At 35.5% G+C, this 17580-nt stretch overlaps 3 protein-coding genes and 1 long non-coding RNA gene across 15 annotated transcripts in view; 2 read left to right on the top strand and 2 right to left on the bottom strand.

Annotated features, from left to right (window-relative positions):
• The window catches only part of LOC100877587 (uncharacterized), a 47079-nt gene extending 38933 nt beyond the window's left edge, over nt 1-8146 (top strand). The window contains exon 2 of the mRNA XM_003705271.3: nt 5336-8146. Coding sequence (XP_003705319.2) covers nt 5336-5587 — 252 coding nt within the window. The 3' untranslated portion in view covers nt 5588-8146. The remainder of the gene's footprint in view (nt 1-5335) is intronic.
• LOC105663044 (uncharacterized) lies at nt 290-5205 on the bottom strand. 12 transcript variants are annotated; one of them, XR_013041006.1, is made up of 9 exons: nt 3708-5205; nt 3436-3518; nt 3235-3317; nt 3036-3118; nt 2118-2913; nt 1878-1942; nt 1494-1798; nt 1126-1325; nt 290-646 (listed from the first exon to the last, which is right to left on the bottom strand). It is a non-coding gene; the product is annotated as an uncharacterized LOC105663044 (long non-coding RNA). The 12 variants fall into 12 exon arrangements; XR_013041007.1 differs by having other exon boundaries at nt 2222-2913; XR_013041004.1 differs by having other exon boundaries at nt 1878-2729; nt 2814-2913.
• On the bottom strand, nt 8128-10111 carry LOC100877479 (threonylcarbamoyladenosine tRNA methylthiotransferase). The gene is made up of 2 exons (XM_003705270.3): nt 9468-10111; nt 8128-9407 (listed from the first exon to the last, which is right to left on the bottom strand). The coding sequence occupies exons 1-2, from the start codon at nt 9863-9865 to the stop codon at nt 8183-8185; spliced, it is 1623 nt and encodes a 540-aa protein (XP_003705318.2). The 5' UTR covers nt 9866-10111; the 3' UTR covers nt 8128-8182.
• A 2513-nt stretch (nt 10112-12624) lies between these two features.
• Nucleotides 12625-17580, top strand: part of LOC100877365 (uncharacterized) — a 36597-nt gene continuing 31641 nt past the window's right edge. The window contains exon 1 of the mRNA XM_012289958.2: nt 12625-12766. The gene's annotated coding sequence lies outside the window, so the exon portion shown is untranslated. The remainder of the gene's footprint in view (nt 12767-17580) is intronic.

The following is a 17580-nucleotide window of genomic DNA, read 5'->3' as shown; positions in this document are numbered from 1 at the left end:
CGGATGATGTGTGTACTGATATGAAATGCGATATTCCCATGATACTCGCGGGCTGGTTCACTCGCAAATTACTTTGGAGATGTTGATATTATTTTATTTATCAAGAATTTTAAATTTTCAAATTTGGAAATTTTTTGTGCAAGAATTAATTTTATTACTCTCCTCCTAATTCCAGCGTTGTTCTTATTCGGTTTCCGATTTAGATAATTAATTATGTGGGTGTGATAACACCGGAAAATACTAGATTGCTTAAAAACGGGACAGCGATTTTAGACACAGAGTCAAATGATTTGTCTTGAATAAATTATACTATTTAATATAAACTGATAAATAAAAATAAACTCTTAAATAAATAAATTTCTCAAAATATCAATGCTGTTCTGAACATATTACGCAGTTACAGTTTCTTAATTCAATTAACATTTTTCGCCTACTTTTCACAAAACCGATTACCATAAGAATCGGACTCGTTTATCAAAAAGCACACACAGGAAACAATAATTGAGTGTCTCACATTTTTCACTCCTCTCCTTTCCTTATCTTCAAGATCTTACCCTGACGTTTCTATTATTAATTGATTTTGCGATCTTCAGCACTCGATAGTAGAATGATAAGAGAGTCTAAAGCATCAAGAATACTTCTCAATCTGAAAAGAGCAATAATTAATCATCAGGTATTTTAGAACACAACGTCCTTATGAATAACAAAATGGTTCCTCAGAAAATTGTTCAAAAGATATGCTAATGTATCATGCAACTAATTTACTTATATTTTTAAAAAGTAAATAAAATTAATTAAATTAATTTTCAATTTTTCTAAATTTTGTTAATTTTGTAAAATTAATAAATACATTTTTTTTAGTTATTTTTTAATTGTGTATTCAACAATTAAATTAATAATATTTATAATATTTCAATAATAATAATTGTAATAATATTTGCAATAAAATTTAAATAGAGTATTTGATATTTAAATAAGATATCTGCTGACATATGTAATAGAAAGTCTAGGTAGTAACTAGCGTAACCGGAGGCTTTCGAAAAATGCGGACCATTTGTCCCAGTCTTTTCGCCTATCACATCGAATTATGGTGTAGCGGTAATTCAATATCTCCATTAAACTTACTAGGATGGTATCGAGTTTCGGACTCTGATTCCGTCAAATTTGATTTCGGTTCAGTTAATCCGACGAACCTGCACGCATGTTTCCCCGTTTATGCTTGCCCGAAATTCTCCCTTCTCAACCTCCACCGCTTCTTGATATTAACTAATCACTTCTGCTTCCTGACCTCTTACTCCAATCTCTTCTTGCAAATTTATTTATACCTGCAATGTTAATGTATTAATAATATAATATACAATAATGTATTAGCAGTGTATATATAATATTAGAATAATATAAAAAACTACAGTAATAATGTAGAATAATAGAATACTAAATAGTAGAATTAATGAAATACATAGATAAGATCGACGCGTGGTAAAAGTACATACTACTTCATATCCGATATGTTTTATCTACGTTCTACATTGTGTCAGGGTCCCCAACGGACTTCTTGTCGACTTCTCTACCCAGTTGCTTTCTATCGCCGTTCAACACACGCGTATCGCAGGAAAACATACATCACGTTCCCTGGAAAAACCTAACCGACCGTTGGGACTCGATACAATGACACTCTTGATCCTTCATTCAACATTGTGCCGGATCACGTGCGCGCCGGGTAGAATATTTATCTCCTTTCTACGAATCTTCGAGGGCGGTACTTTGTTACATTGCCGCAGGGGCGTATGCCGTGGACCTAAACATTTATTTTTTCTCTTACAAGCTTTTGCCATTTATTTATCACTTCTTTATATTATACAAAATTATCAACTTACTTCATGTTATTTTTGTGACTGGGTAGAATTTCATCCCCTCTGTTTGCCTCATAATATTGGACACCCTGATCAAAAACAAATTTTAAATAATTTATAATAATTTACAATTTATAAATTATATTTGTATGAATAGTAAATATAAGTATTGATGAAATTTAGAAATTGAGAAGGGTGGTTGCCCTTCTCTTAATACGTCCCTGTTTGGGTCTATTTCTACCCAGTCCCTTAATGAATACCCACATGGTAGAAAGTTTTTTTAACTTCGTTTGGTCATTACGTAGAACCGTTCCTGATGAGAATATTCTCCAACCGAAATTTCGGGTTGAATATTTCAACATAACTACCTGATTATTTTATGGCTCATATATAGGGTATGTTAATAAGTGCCAGTCAAAATGACTTCTTTTATCACACTTTCTACACTCTTTGTTCATATTTCAGTTCCACAATTTTAATATAACTGAAGTTCCTTCCGCATATTCTTTCCTTCTACAAAAAATTTCATTTCTCATTTTCCACTTTGATATTTCCAATTTCACAAATTTACAATCTGAAAATTCTTCAAATGTATAAATTTTTAAGTTACAAAATAATTTTCCATAAGTAAAAAATTTTCCAAAAAATTTTGGAAAAATTTTTTCCAAACTTAATTTTTAACTTCAAAGCTTTTCCAAAACTTCTGGGCCATGGAGTATATAGTTTTCACTGCCTCCAACTGGGAAGACCTTTTTCAAACATGGTTGCAGGAAGTATGGTATCTTTGAACCGTCTTTGGAGAATTTAGGGACCGTTACGACATCAGTATTTGTAGATGTGTGCCGCACAATGTGGTCGAACAGCCAACTGTTGCTGCTACATTGTGGGAAGGGGCGTTCGTTCGAACCCTATCATCATTTTCTACATTTCCCAAGTCGGTTGCTACGGTCGTTAACGTACATATTAAGTTAGAGAACCATAGTAGAATACTCTTTCCACATCTTCGAATTTTAACTCTTTTATTCTTTCTTCAATTTTCAAGCACATCTGCATACTGACACTGTGAAGATAACAAAAATAAGTCAATTTTCAAATTTTTGTAATAATTGTATTTTTAGTTAGGCAATTTTTTATGCAGAGAAAATATGATTTGATGATTTAGAATATTTAAAAATATTTTACATGTTCTTTGATGCATTCTGGCTTTTTATTGAACAATATTCTTCTGAAAAAAATTCACTGCACACGTTGCATTCTTCAGAAATCTATAAAAATAAATACAGGTTTAAATTTTCAGTCTAGACTGTTATAAATCATGTAGGTAATTTTTTATGCAGAGAAAATATGATTTACAGATTTAGAATATTTAAAAGTATTTTACATGCTCTTTGATGCATTCTGGCTTTTTATTAAGCAATATTCTTCTCAAAAAAATTTACTGCACACGTTGCATTCTTCAGAAATCTATAAAAATCAATACAGGTTTAAATTTTCAATCTAGACTGTTAAATAAATCATGTAGGTAATTTTTTATGCAGAGAAAATATGATTTACAGATTTAGAATATTTAAAAATATTTTACATGTTCTTTGATGCATTCTGGCTTTTTATTGAACAATATTCTTCTCAAAAAAATTTACTGCACACGTTGCATTTTTCAGAAATCTATAAAAATAAATACAGAATAAAATATTAAGTCTAGACTGTAAATCAGTAAAATATTTATTAATTGATAAAACTATTTAGAAATAAAAATCTGCATCATGAATGAATTAAATAACAGTAACAATATAATACTATTACCTATAAATTATAATAGCTGATACAGAAAATAACCTACAAATAAAAACATACCATCACTGTAAATCAAATTGAAACATATGTCATTGAAGTAGCGTGAACGTGAGGATTGTTCAGGAAGTATTTGTCGGTCAAGTGAAACAGCCTCGTTCGTGTGGTCCTTGTAGCCTAACCTGTATGGGCCAGTCAGCTCTCTTCCCGCCAATAATTCTGGCGCCAAAAGTTTCGGCGTTTCTATTGGTGGCCCATTCACACTGAAACCTATTCGGCTGCTAAGCATCAACGCATGGTTTGCATACCTTAGTGATCAGCAGAGTCGGAAAATGTCCCGCTATCCCAAACTAAACCGAACGTGACCTCAAATGGCGGAAAAATTCACATCTGGCTCAAGAATTACCATGAAGTAACAAAACAACTGTTCTCATCGATTTCGCGCCAAATAAATTATCTCAAAACTGCCAAGTAAATTTATTTCTCTTGTGATGAAAAATACAGTGGCTTGTGATAGAAAATAAAATTACATTACAATGTCTCGTGATAGAAAATAAAATTACATTACAATGTCTCGTGATAGAAAATAAATTAGTGTCCTAAATATTCTAGAACATTCGTTAAACGCTTAACCTCTTTCATCGAGTCTAAAACGACAATTTTTTAGAAAAAGGTTAATGTTAGGTTAAGTGAAATCGCGAAAATATTTGCGACCGTTTCTAAGGTTTGAATTTTACCATCCGTTCAGCATCACTGCCATTTGTCGATGACGTATCACACCTTCCATGATGTTCAAATATTCTCACGCATTTTCTGTCGCGCTAATTAGTAATGCACGACAGATTGCTCGGACTACGTTGTTTGTTGTTCGTGACGCTATGTTGAATGATAAACGCCATGCAATTCATGCGCGTATTTCTCCTTATGTTACCCGTGAAGCTCAGCGCACCTTTCACCTTATGTTACCGAAAGAAAATTATTCTCACACCGACAGGTGCAAGCGATTAATTAATTTGCAACGAGACGGTTAGAATGGGACGCTAATTGCCCCGGCATTTTTGCCAATTAAATTTATAGGACTAAATGATATCGTTATCTGGCTGATAGCTATGGGGTTCCTGATAAGACAGTACAATGGACTTTTTCATACTATGGTACTTTGTTTCCTATAAGTAGTCATATAAATTTCATATAAATTCTAGTTTGAAGGATGTGTATTTAAATACATATTTTTGTTTAATACACTGTAACTGAAATTTGCAAATTTTCAGTTGATATTTCAACATATAGACTTCTGCAATATGTGCAGATGGTTTTAGTTTGGAATTTTCTACTGTCGGTAAAGAGTGAATCTACTGTACCTGTGGTACACAGATTTTCTTGTACCATGTGTTCTATGGGGTTCTAGAAGCCTGTTACTATTCCTGTGTCATGTTCTATTTTACCAACAAGGAATTTGGAAGTTTGGGATTTTTTAACTTACCAACAAGTTGAGAATTTGGGAAATTGAAAATTTTAGTATTTGAAAATTGTGAGATTGAATATTTTCATGTTCCAAAACTGTAAAAAAATGAATATAATTTTTAATAATTTTCTGTTACCATAACTTGTATTAAATTTTTGTGTATATATTTAAGAATTTTTAAAGCACAAAGATGAAGATGTACTAACTGTGTTCTTTCTGTTGACAGGCTAGTCGTACACTCGCGCCCTGGGAGCATTTGTTACCCTGTCCGAAGTGCTCATTCCCTTGTCACGTGGACGGCGAGAAAAACGTGGGAACGTGTTCGAGGCAAGGTTGCTCAATGGAATTTTGCACCTTCTGCTCTTCGAGGCCGCACACCGGACCCTGTAAAACACCCCTGCTGGCTACGCCGACCAAGAGGAACAAACGGCTGGTCGTCGGCTCAAGACAGAGTAAACGGAATCTCAGGAGATTATAAAACATTCCTCTAAAATCAAAAACACGACAATTAGTTCGTTAGAATATTTTTAAAATGCTGTCACGTTTCTCTCTAAAAATGTTTTAGCGTATAGGATCGTTGGAATTAATTTAATTTAATTTTTCTCGCGAACCGTTAGTATTCCACGAGAGTTAGCGTCGTTCAAACGGAAACGACCCAATGTACGTTTAATATATATACGTTTTATAGTTGTGTACAAATTGTGGCATTATGAAACTAAAAGACAGGTGCAAAATTGTAATGGATTATCGATCGAACGGATCTTGTATGTTCATTATAATTTTGACCACTCGCCGCAAGTTGAGTTTCAACGAGCGAACCGATTTTTTTTTTTTGGTAAATTAGTGATAACCGAAATCAAACGCTTCTCATTTTCTCTCTACGTTTACCCCTTTTTGGGAGCCATACTTTATTTTTTACCAATGTTTTTAGTGCTCTAGTACGCCACTTTGGTTCTTTGTGCCATCGTTTTTTAACGTTTTAAGGAAGAGATTATCTTGGCAATTATTAATCAAAAAGTGTTTTAAGTACAAATATACTGCGTGAATGTTAACCCTTTTTTACCGAACACCGTTACAGTAGCTCTTGTAAGGATCGGTTGTCGATATTTTATCGGTAATATCTTTGAAATATCGTTTTAAGGTAGAATATAATATTTAATATTGTCATTTAAATATATTTATTCATCTCAATATTACAAAAGATATAACTTAACCTGACACATAATTCTATAATTCAAATCTGTTTCTTCTCGATCAAATTTTTGACATAACCAAGAATTATAAATTTATGTACCATGATTGGAAGTTTGGGCGAGAATAGATAGATTTGAGTAATAAAATTACATGTTAATCAACGGTATATCAATGATATTGTCGATAACATAGCAACTTTCCTAACCTCAAACAAGTGCCGCAATTGTTCATAGAAATTACAAAAAGAAATGTAAAAGAATATTTCGAAGAAATAAAATAGATATATATTTTTGTACAATAGAAGCATACATTTGCGGGTCTATTTTCTGAATAATATTTAGGAAGAAAGGGTTAATACAGAATGAAACGGTTCATAGTAACTCGAGATGTCAATGAGTGAACGTTTATTTATAAAATGTAAGAAATGAGAAATGCAAGAAACAAGTAGTTCCTCGTTAAATAGCATTGCGCGTTAAGTATTTTTATATTTAGAATTATATGTTTATGTAAATTATAGATTATATGTTAACAGTACCAAATTTATCGAGAATATGTAATCAAAACCTATTCCCTAATTCGTAACCGGTTAAATTTAATAATTTAATTGAACAAATATTTTTTATTCGAATTTGTACGTGTCTGCAGAAAATTGCAGTATTATAGAATTACTATATTTAATATATAATTTCTATGTCGAACGTTTTATGTACTAAATTTTAAACAGAATTTTTTGAAAAAATTTTTAGTGTGCCTCTTAACACGATGTAAACTGTTTAAGGCACAAAATTTACACCACACTGGTGATTCGAATATCTTGCCACTTTTTATATAACGAATTCTAATTTTTTAACTGAAGATAAATTTTTACAATGTCCACTTGCAGTTTTTAAAAATAAGACCCTGTATTTGTTGTGCGCAACATTGTTTCTTTTATGTATAAAGATGTCTGTTGTAAAAGTAAGATGAGGTTTAGCAAATGTAAATAATTTAAATTGTAGAGTTGGAAAGATCTAAAACTACAATTACAGAAGGATCTATTTTGTAAAGTAGAAAATCTACAATTGTTGCAAATTGAAATTGAAAAAAAGCTTCTATTTTATCTCATCTTCCTTAAGATATTTTAGTATCCTAGTACGCCACTTTGATGTGCCATTTTTTTAAAGTCTATCACAAAGTTTTAAATTTATGTTTATTTTTTATACTTTAGTTTCTATTACTCTAAAATTTTAACATTGTATTGTTTGTAATCTCCCTCACAAGTGTATTATTTAAATCCTGTTTTGTGTATTTCCATTACAAAAATTTTACCTATACATCTAGGAAGATATTGTAAATTTATGAAGATACGCGAATGCGACACGAATAGGACTACTTGTTTTCTTGCATTTTGGTTTGCGGTATAAACGTTTAGCTAGTGTCTCGAGTGCTCCTAAACTATCCCATCCCACATAAATTATAGAAATATGTCCGACCATGTTTTGTATAGCAGTTAGACTTATTACCATTGTGCCTATAATTGTACTTCCGATGGAAGTACGATAAGAAAATAGTATGTAGAAGATACCAAAACCTTCGACACGGTTTTCTCGCTAAAGTTTCAGTATTGCGTACTAGATATTTTAGTAACTATTATATGCGGTGCGAATTAGGTATACGTTTTGAGATACACATTTGTTATTTTCATAAAACAATGATCTTCTGTCAATTTAAAAAATTACGTTCTTTGTAAAAAACAAAAAGGAAAAACGAAAAAAAAAAGTGTATAAGTTTGTTACTTCCAACATGCTTATAGTCTAAGAATGTGAAGATAAAGAATTAAATACGTTTTACTTTTAATATAAAACTGTTGTATTTATTTAACACCTAACTCGTCAGTAAATTAAACCATTAAAAATTTCCACAACAGTCGACAAATGACTGCTACAAAAATTGTGAGAATCGCAGCTATCCTGTACTTGGATGGTTTCATCTCGATCGGTATACCAGATACAGTTCCTTTGGCTAAACACTGTTTTACCGACGGTGATACTCCTTTACTTATCGGTTCTCCCTTCATGGAATACTTTGTTGTCTCAACGATTTTAACTTTAATCATCTTCCCTAAGTACTCCTCTTTCAAAGGCACCAGAACCTGCTCATAGAACTTATTGTGAGCAACGTAATGCTTCTTATCGTGCGATACTTCTGTTACCAGCACATCTTGTATCAGACCCACTCTGTTATCATACGGGGAATAAGTCTGAAAGAATTCGGATAATCTTTTCGTCCTCTTCTTCACATCCTGTGTGGGTACTTTCTGCATTCTAGCAGCGGGTGTACCCGGTCGAGGAAAGAACTGGTTGATGAACAGACTCGGAAACTTATACTTCTCGCAAAGCTTCATTGTCTCTTCAAAATCCTTCTCTGTCTCTGTTGGAAAGCCACAAATGATGTCAGTGGCGATGGTCAATCCTGGAACACGTTCTCGAAGAAAGTTCACAACCATCTCGAAATCAGCGCAAGTGTATTCGCGTTTCATGTCCGCCAATACTTGATCGCTACCAGACTGCACCGGAACGTGGAGGAAGCTGTACACCTTCGGGTGTCGTAGAATCTTGCTCATTTCCTCCAGGTGTTCCAGAATGTAAGGAGGATTGGTCATTCCAACGCGAATCATGCAGCCATCAGGCACTACTTCTATCAGTTTCCACAACAATTCTGGTAAACTTGTGCCAATATCTCTGCCATAGGTACCAGTGTCCTCAGATGTTAGCCACAACTCACAGACTCCCTCCTCAAATGCCTGCTTTGCTCTTTCAACTATCTCTTCAGGAGGGTAGCTTCCTAATTCTCCTCTTGCATGTTTTGTTTTGCAGTAAGTGCATTGGTTTAGGCAGCCTGTGTTGATGGCTATGATCTCAATCAGTGGATTTCTCCTAACTTTTGGCAAACTCAGGGAAGCACCACCAATCTTTTTCCCTGCTTCCTTCTTCTGTTGTAAAAAGCGAACTGAATTTCCCTTCAAGGTTTCTTCTACCACTTCTACTACACGGTCGATCTGCTGCACACCGATCATGCTCAACCCTTGCAGGAAGGATGACTTGGGAGCACCTTGTGGTACGCATCTGAAAAATATTTAATTTCATCGGTATTTAATATTATGCAGACAAATAATAAAATCATACCCAGCAACTACAATATGTTTCCCCTGCTTTCTCCCAGCTTCAATCTCATTCCTAAAATGATCTTCAGCAGGACTCTTCACCGTGCAAGAATTTAGCAACCATAAGTCTGCTTTGCTTTTGTCTTCTGTCAATCTATAACCATAGGCAGCAAGCTGTCCTGCCATATATTCACTGTCAGAACTATTATGAGTGCATCCCCATGTTTTCACATAAATTGTCTGTGTTCCTGGTACAATACTGTTGAAGACCGGAGGCTGTGGCAGCTCCTCACGTAACTGATTGCGTTTTGAACGCACAGTGATATTTTTCCTTGAACTATAACGTTCTTTGGGTGTAATATCCTGTGAGGATATTAGATCCTCTATATCCTCTATGATATCCTGGCATGGGGCTGACATTGTTTACAAATGTAGTCCCATAAGATTTTAGGTTAAACTTCTACTTCAACTTATTTAACTACTTTATTGCAATTTTATTTCTATGTTATATTAACATAGCAGAGTGAGAAGCATTTTTATTAGAGATTTTGAACGTTGGAATATTAAAAACAAGTATTTAGTGTATTTTATAGGTTATACTACACACGTGAAAATCAAGTATTTTTCTAGCGGTGAACAGTGAAACTACTGACACTGTATATTGAATATAAATTTTTTGATTAATTAACTTTTTGGGTATATTAACGCTTCTAAAATATTCTAAAGTGGTCTAAATTTATTGGATTCTTATTATTTTGTCTTGCTGACAGAAAATTAGTGGTAATAATATATGTAGGTAATTTGGATTTTCAAATTTTCCCGCGCAAATCGGAAATAGGACTGGTGGCGCCATCTCTTCAACAAACAGGGTGAACTACACCCATCTGGAGGAGGTCCTTAGTTAGTTCCACTTTTCGCCACCAGAGGGCAGCGATACTAGCGCCTCCTGGTGGCGAAAAATTGAACTAACGAAGGACCTGCTACAGATACGTGTAGTTCACCCCGTTCGCCGGAGAGATGGCGCCACCGGTACTAATGCAATTTGCGCGCGAAATTTGAAATGTAAAAGTGTGTAAAGACTTTATCAGCATTAATTTTCAGTTCTAAACAGCAAAATTACATTGTTATATGCTTGGAGGTATTTCAGAAGTCTTTTCTATTAATATATTCTCTTAAAAATTACTTTAATCAAGAATATAAACGCAAAAGTAAAGTTTAATTTGAAACGAACGTTCATTTACACAAGTGCCACGCACAAACGAAGTAATTACTATGGTAATGCAGTTTCTATAAAATTGCTTTTTTAAAATGTAAATTGTGGAATAGCAACATGAAAACATTTGATCGTAATTTGTTAACTTAATTTAATATAATTACTAAACATTTCAAATCTTCCATTTTTTCACAAAATTGTTAAAGGTGTATGATATAAGAATAATTATAATTAATGTAACAGATATAGGACAATACTCGATCAGTAAATTTTTAAATTAATTAATTTTCAAACTGGCAAGTGTACAACTTTCCAAATTAATTACCAAATTGGCAGATGTTCAAAGTTACAAATTGTCAACTGCACCAAACCTAATTTAACGAAACGTGATATTGTATTTAGCAAAATTGTCAAACGTTTAAGATCAAATTAGATAATTTTAGATAGGCAGTTTTGAAAAGTGGATACTCTAATAAATTTAGACAAACTCAATTACGCAGTGGACAATGATGTGGCAACGTTACAAGAGACGCTAGTCAACCATGGGTCGTTTCTGGGTCAATTCAGAGATGTATTCTGGCTGCAGTAGTACAAGTCAACGATCGGGAATTCGCATGTTTTATGGGTCCTCCAGTTCCCATTATATTACAGGACAAGTGGTTTCAAACGATGCACTACAACTGCCTGTATTTCTATCTCCCGATGCGAGAATATTATTGCTACATGTTGTGTAACATCTTACTTAAACATTTTTAATTAATATATTATTTTTAATAACTTAATAATTGTATTTCGTTTGGGGGGTTGGGAGATTTGAGAATTTGGAGATTTATGGATTTGGGATTTGCAAATTTGGAGATTTGGGACTTTAGGGATATAGGGATTTGGGGATATGGGGATTTAGAGATTTAGGAATTTGGGAAATTGGGGAGTTGGCTCTTTGGGAATTTGGAGATTTATGGATTTGGGATTTGGGAATTTGGAGATTTGGGATTTTAGGGATATAGGGATTTGGGGATATGGGGATTTGGGAAATTGGGGAGTTGGCTCTTTGAGAATTTGGAGATTTATGGATTTGGGATTTGGGAATTTGGAGATTGGGGATTTTAGGGATATAGGGACTTGGGGATATGGGGATTTAGAGATTTAGGGATTTGGGAAATTGGGGAGTTGGCTCTTTGAGAATTTGGAGATTTATGGATTTCAGGATTTGGGAATTTGGAGATTTGGGATTTTAGGGATATAGGGACTTGGGGATATGGGGATCTAGGGATTTGGGAAATTGGGGAGTTGGCTCCTTGATAATTTAGAGATTTCTGGATTTCTGGATTTCAGGATTTGGGGATTTGGGAGTTTTGGGTGTTGCAGAGTTGGGGTTCAGGACAATTTGGGAGAGTAGACAATTTGCAAATATAGGGATTTGGGAATTTAGGGAGTTAGCACTTTGAGAATTTGCAGATCTATGAATTTGGGGATTTTGATATTTGTGTCCTTCAGAATTTGGAGTCTCAGGAATTTTATGATTTACAACTGTGAAACTTTGAGAATTTGGGTCTTCAAGGATTTAGGGAATTGAATAGCTGTCACTTCAAAAAGTTGAAAATTTGGGTTGTACTAATTTGAACATACAAAATTAGGAATCCGTACATTTAAAAATTTGGTAGCTTACGAATTTAGACATTCGAGAATTTGGTAATATAGAACTTGTGTATTTAGAGGTTTGTGGAATTGAACAGTTGTGAGTTTACGTATCTGTCAATTTAAAATGTGATAATTTGAACATAGGAAAATGGGACTCTAAACATTCAAATCCGAAAGGGTTAAAGAATAAAACACAAACACTCTTGCAAGCCACCGTACCCGATTGGAGCACAGAAGACTTGCGCGTTGGTTGGCGTTCTGTTTGTCTTGCTTTTCGCCGAGGAGCTCAGGAGCCAGTTTTGTTAGTCACGTGGAGAACGTCCGCGGCTTCGGTTCGTTTTCACCGTTCTCCATTTTCTTTCGGTTCCTTCGTTTTCAGTTCTCCTCTCTTTTGTTCGCTGGTGTCCAGTGATTGTTTCATTGATATTCAGTGGTGATTTCAACGACTCTGGCGAATTTTCCAAAAAGTAAGACATCAAACAATATCCTATATCCATGCACATTCGATCAATTAAAATTTATTATTTAATATTGATACTTCAAGTCCTATTGCCTTAATCAATTTTATATGAACGTACAGGTAATTAATATTATATATTCATTTTATTCAATATTTTATTTTAATTGATCAAATTATTTATACTATAATTTAGGGTTGGAAATTTTATTGGGTTCATTGTATGATTTTATTAATTGAGGTTGCGTTGCAATTTTTAATATAAATTGCAATTTTTGTGTGAGTATAAAAATATATGTGTAATATTAGGAAAATTGTTTTTTTGATTGAATTATGGTTGCAATTATAATTATGGAAGGGGACAATGTGGGAATTGGACAATGTGGGAATTGGGGAATGTGGGAATTGGGGAATGTGGGAATTGGGGAATGTGGGAATTGGGGAATGTGGGAATTGGACAATGTGGGAATTGGACAATGTGGGAATTGGACAATGTGGGTATTGGACAATGTGGGAATTGGACAATGTGGGAATTGGACAATGTGGGTATTGGACAATGTGGGAATTGGGGAATGTGGGAATTGGGGAATGTGGGAATTGGGGAATGTGGGAATTGGGGAATATGGGAATTGGGGAATGTGGGAATTGGGGAATGTGGGAATTGGGGAATATGGGAATTGGGGAATGTGGGAATTGGGGAATGTGGGAATTGGGGAATGTGGGAATGGGACAATGTAGGAATTAGGGAATGAGGGAATTGGGGAATGTGGGAATTGGGGAATGTGGGAACTGGAAATGTGGGAATTGGGGAATGATGGAATAGGGGAATGATGGAATAGGGGAATGATGGAATTGGGGAATGTGGGAACTGGAAATGTGGGAATTGGGGAATGATGGAATAGGGGAATGATGGAATTGGGGAATGTGGGAACTGGAAATGTGGGAATTGGGGAATGATGGAATAGGGGAATGATGGAATTGGGGAATGTGGTAATTGAACAATGTGGGAATTGGGGAATGTGGGAATAGGGAAATGTGGGAATTGGTGAATAATGGAATTGAGGAATAATGGAATAGGGGAATGATGGAATTGGGAAATGTTGGAATTGTAGAATGTTGCAACTGAAAAATTTAGAATTGGAAAATATAGAAACTTAGTACCTTGAGAATTTTTCAAGCATTCCGAAAATTAAAGCCACCACTAAAAAATTCCATCTCCTTCCTCAACACAAATCTCCAAACACTCTCCAAATCCTCCTACCAAAAAATTCGAAATAAAATAATGAAATACCTGCGTCCGAGCGTATCTCCTCTCAACGGATATCCTGCGAACTGTAAAGCGCACCGCAAATGAACGGTGTCGATTTTCCTCGAAATACACACTTCCCTTTTATTGTTTTCAATTTCCAATGGGTACCGGCAAACAATACTCTATCTTTATCTTCGTAACATAAATCAATAGCCGATACCTGGCCAAAGCACATGACAGGCACGAAAGTACATTTACGATTTATAGTCTACATGCTGCTACTTCTATAGTCGGTCCTCGATTAACTGACAACCATTGCGCTGCGTTGGAATTACTGCCTACACAGATTAAACATTCCTTTTGTCCTTGTTAGGTTACATGGTTTAAAACGATAAAATATTCGTCGAGTTTATCAAACGTTAGTTCGATTCCTTCCAGTACAGCGCCGAGAGATTTGGGTTGCGGTCAATGTGAGGCACATGAGGATTATAGAAATTGGCTATCTACTTCTTCAGGAAGTATCGGAGGGTTAGGTTAAGTTGGGGGAGGTGGGAATTGGGGGATTTGGGAATTGGGGGTTTTGGAAATTGGGGGATTTGGGAATTGGGAGATTTGGGAATTGGGGATTTGGGAATTTGGGGGATTTGGGAATGGGGGAAGTTGGGAATTGGGGGATTTGGGAATCGGGGGATTTGGAAATTGGGGGATTTAGGAATTGGAGGATTTGGGAATTGGAGGATTTAGGAATTGGGGGATTTGGGAATGGGGGAAGTTGGGAATTGGGGGATTTGGGAATCGGGGGATTTGGGAATTTGGGGGATTTGGAAATTGGGGGAGTTGGGAATCGGGGGATTTGGGAATCGGGGGATTTGGGAGTCGGGGGATTTGGGAATTTGGGGGATTTGGAAATTGGGGGAGTTGGGAATTGGGGGTTTTGGAAATTGGGAGATTTAGGAATTGGGGGATTTAGAAATTGGGGGATTTTGGAATGGGGGAAGTTGGGAATTGGGGGATTTGGGAATCGAGGAATGTGGAATTGGGGTATGATGGAATTGGCGTATGATGGAATTGGGGAATGTGGAATTGGGGAATGTGGGAATTAGGGAATGTGGGAATTGGGGAATGTGGGAATTGGGGAATGTGGGAATTGGGGAAGTGTGGAATTGGGAAATGTGGGAATTGGGGGATTAGGGAATCGAGGAATGTGGAATTGGGGTATGATGGAATTGGCGTATGATGGAATTGGGGAATGTGGAATTGGGGAATGTGGGAATTGGGGAATGTGGGAATTGGGGAATGTGGGAAGTGGGGAATGTGGAATTGAGGAATGTGGGAATTGGATCATTAGGAATTTGGGGAATGTGAAAATTGGTAAATTAGGGAATTGGATAATGTGGAATTAGGAAATGTGAGAACTGAACAATTCTTGAATTTGTAAATTTGACAGTTTTGAAACTTGAAAACTTCCAAATCTAAAAATATAAAAATCTGTCTCCACATCTCAATGTAAAGCTACAAAAATCTTCAAATCCAAAAATTCCTGTCCTCCCAAAAAAGTCTCCAAAATTTACCTATACTTCCAATCGCATCCAACTCACCCCTCTTCCGTCCCGACATCATTATCCACCTGAAGAAACATATGTAACTTGATCCCTCATCCCCCGACTAAGCGATTAATAACACTCGAACACGACAGATCCGTGACGACAATGGACGGAAAAAGTGGTACGACACCAAAAGGGTTAAACCAGAGATAAATTTTTGGGGAAAAAGAAGAAAGGCACAATAGAGGGATGAGAGAAAGGGAGGCTGCGTTCAATCTTTCTTGTCAAACGCAGGTTTTACGTCTATTAATCTGCGTCCTTTCTGTTGCCAGCCACGCATATTTCTTGAAACACAATCCTAAGTATTCGCCAACCAATTTCACCACCTGACATCTTCTCCATACAAGGCACATCATTTTCTTGCTTCAGCCTTTACCTTTTCGGTAAGATATGTCTTGGTACGTTAATAAGATATATTCTGAAAATGCTCCCTTTAAGGTTTCGTAGTTAAAACGATGGTAAAAAGGAGAAATAGGTTTACAGATTGAAATTAGCTTTGTTTATAATGAATATTTAAATTGAGGGTGAAAAGACAGGTATGGTTTGAGAATGTTTTTAATAGGCCCTTTGAGGGTTAAACACTTATAGAAATTAGACATCATCGAGTTTCATAGTACGTGATTTAATATACTATCGTTCCCAACAGGATTTTCTAACGTAATCTTGTCACGCAACGTGAGCTTTTATGTATAATGATATTTCGTACATAATAACTCGGGCCTGGAGCGATCGAAAAGTGACATAATATGATAGGTCAACAATTTTATATTTTGAAGATATAGGGTGCATTTCTTCAATTCTCAAATTGATAAATTAGTAACTTTATACATTTTCATTTAATTAAATTTCCAACTTCCTTAATTAACAAATTTCTAAACTTCTAGATTTCTGAATTCTATAATTTCCCAACTTGTTAAATTCCTGACTAGCTAAATTAGCAGCTTTTTAAATTCTCAACTACTTAAGTTGCTAAATTCCCAAATTCGCAATCTCTTAAATTTTTGAATTATTCTATTTTTCACTTTTCAACTTGATAACTTCTCACTTCGATAGCTTCCCAACTCGCTAAATTCCCAAACCGCTAAGTTTCCAAGTCACTAAATTCCTAACTCGCTAATTTCCCAACTCTCTAATTTCCCAACTCGCTAAATTTCCAACTCGCTAAATTCCCAACTCGCTAATTCCTAACTCGCTAATTTCCCAAGTCTCTAATTTCCCAACTCGCTAAATTTCCAACTCGCTAAATTCCCAACTCGCTAAATACCCAACTCCCTAAATTCCCAACTCGCTAAATTCCCAACTCGCTAAATTCCCAACTCGCTAAATTCCCAAACCGCTAAATTTCCAACTCGCTAAATTCCCAACTCGCTAAATACCCAACTTCCTAAATTCCCAACTCGCTAAATTCCCAACTCACTAAATTCCCAACTCTCTAAATTCCCAACTCGCTAAATTTCCAACTCGCTAAATTCCCAACTCGCTAAATTCCCAACTCGCTAAATACCCAACTCCCTAAATTCCCAACTCGCTAAATTCCCAACTCACTAAATTCTCAACTCTCTAAATTCCCAACTCGCTAAATTTCCAACTCGCTAAATTCCCAACTCGCTAAATTCCCAACTCTCTAAATTCCCAACTCGCTAAATTCCCAAATCCCAAAATCTCCACTTCCTTAAACCCCCAATTTCCCTAATTTCCTTAATTTCCTTAATTTCCCCAATTTCCCCAATTTCCCCAATTTCCCTAATTTCCCCAATTTCCCCAATTTCCCTAACTTCTCTAATCCCCCAAATTCTCCACCCTAAATCTCTCAAACTCCCAAATCCCCAGAATCAAAGCCTCCAAAGTTTCGCTAATGTCCCCATAAGCGCAGCTCGCAATTTCGGCTCTAAATAATTCATCTCCTTACGGAATAGGTAGTAATCAGCGGATGATCCGTTGTACATTGCAACCGACATGACAGTCTCCCAA

The sequence above is a fragment of the Megachile rotundata genome, chromosome 16 (assembly GCF_050947335.1).
Source record: "Megachile rotundata isolate GNS110a chromosome 16, iyMegRotu1, whole genome shotgun sequence".
Taxonomy (NCBI): Eukaryota; Metazoa; Arthropoda; class Insecta; order Hymenoptera; family Megachilidae; genus Megachile; species Megachile rotundata.
This window is presented reverse-complemented; position numbering and strand designations above follow the sequence as displayed.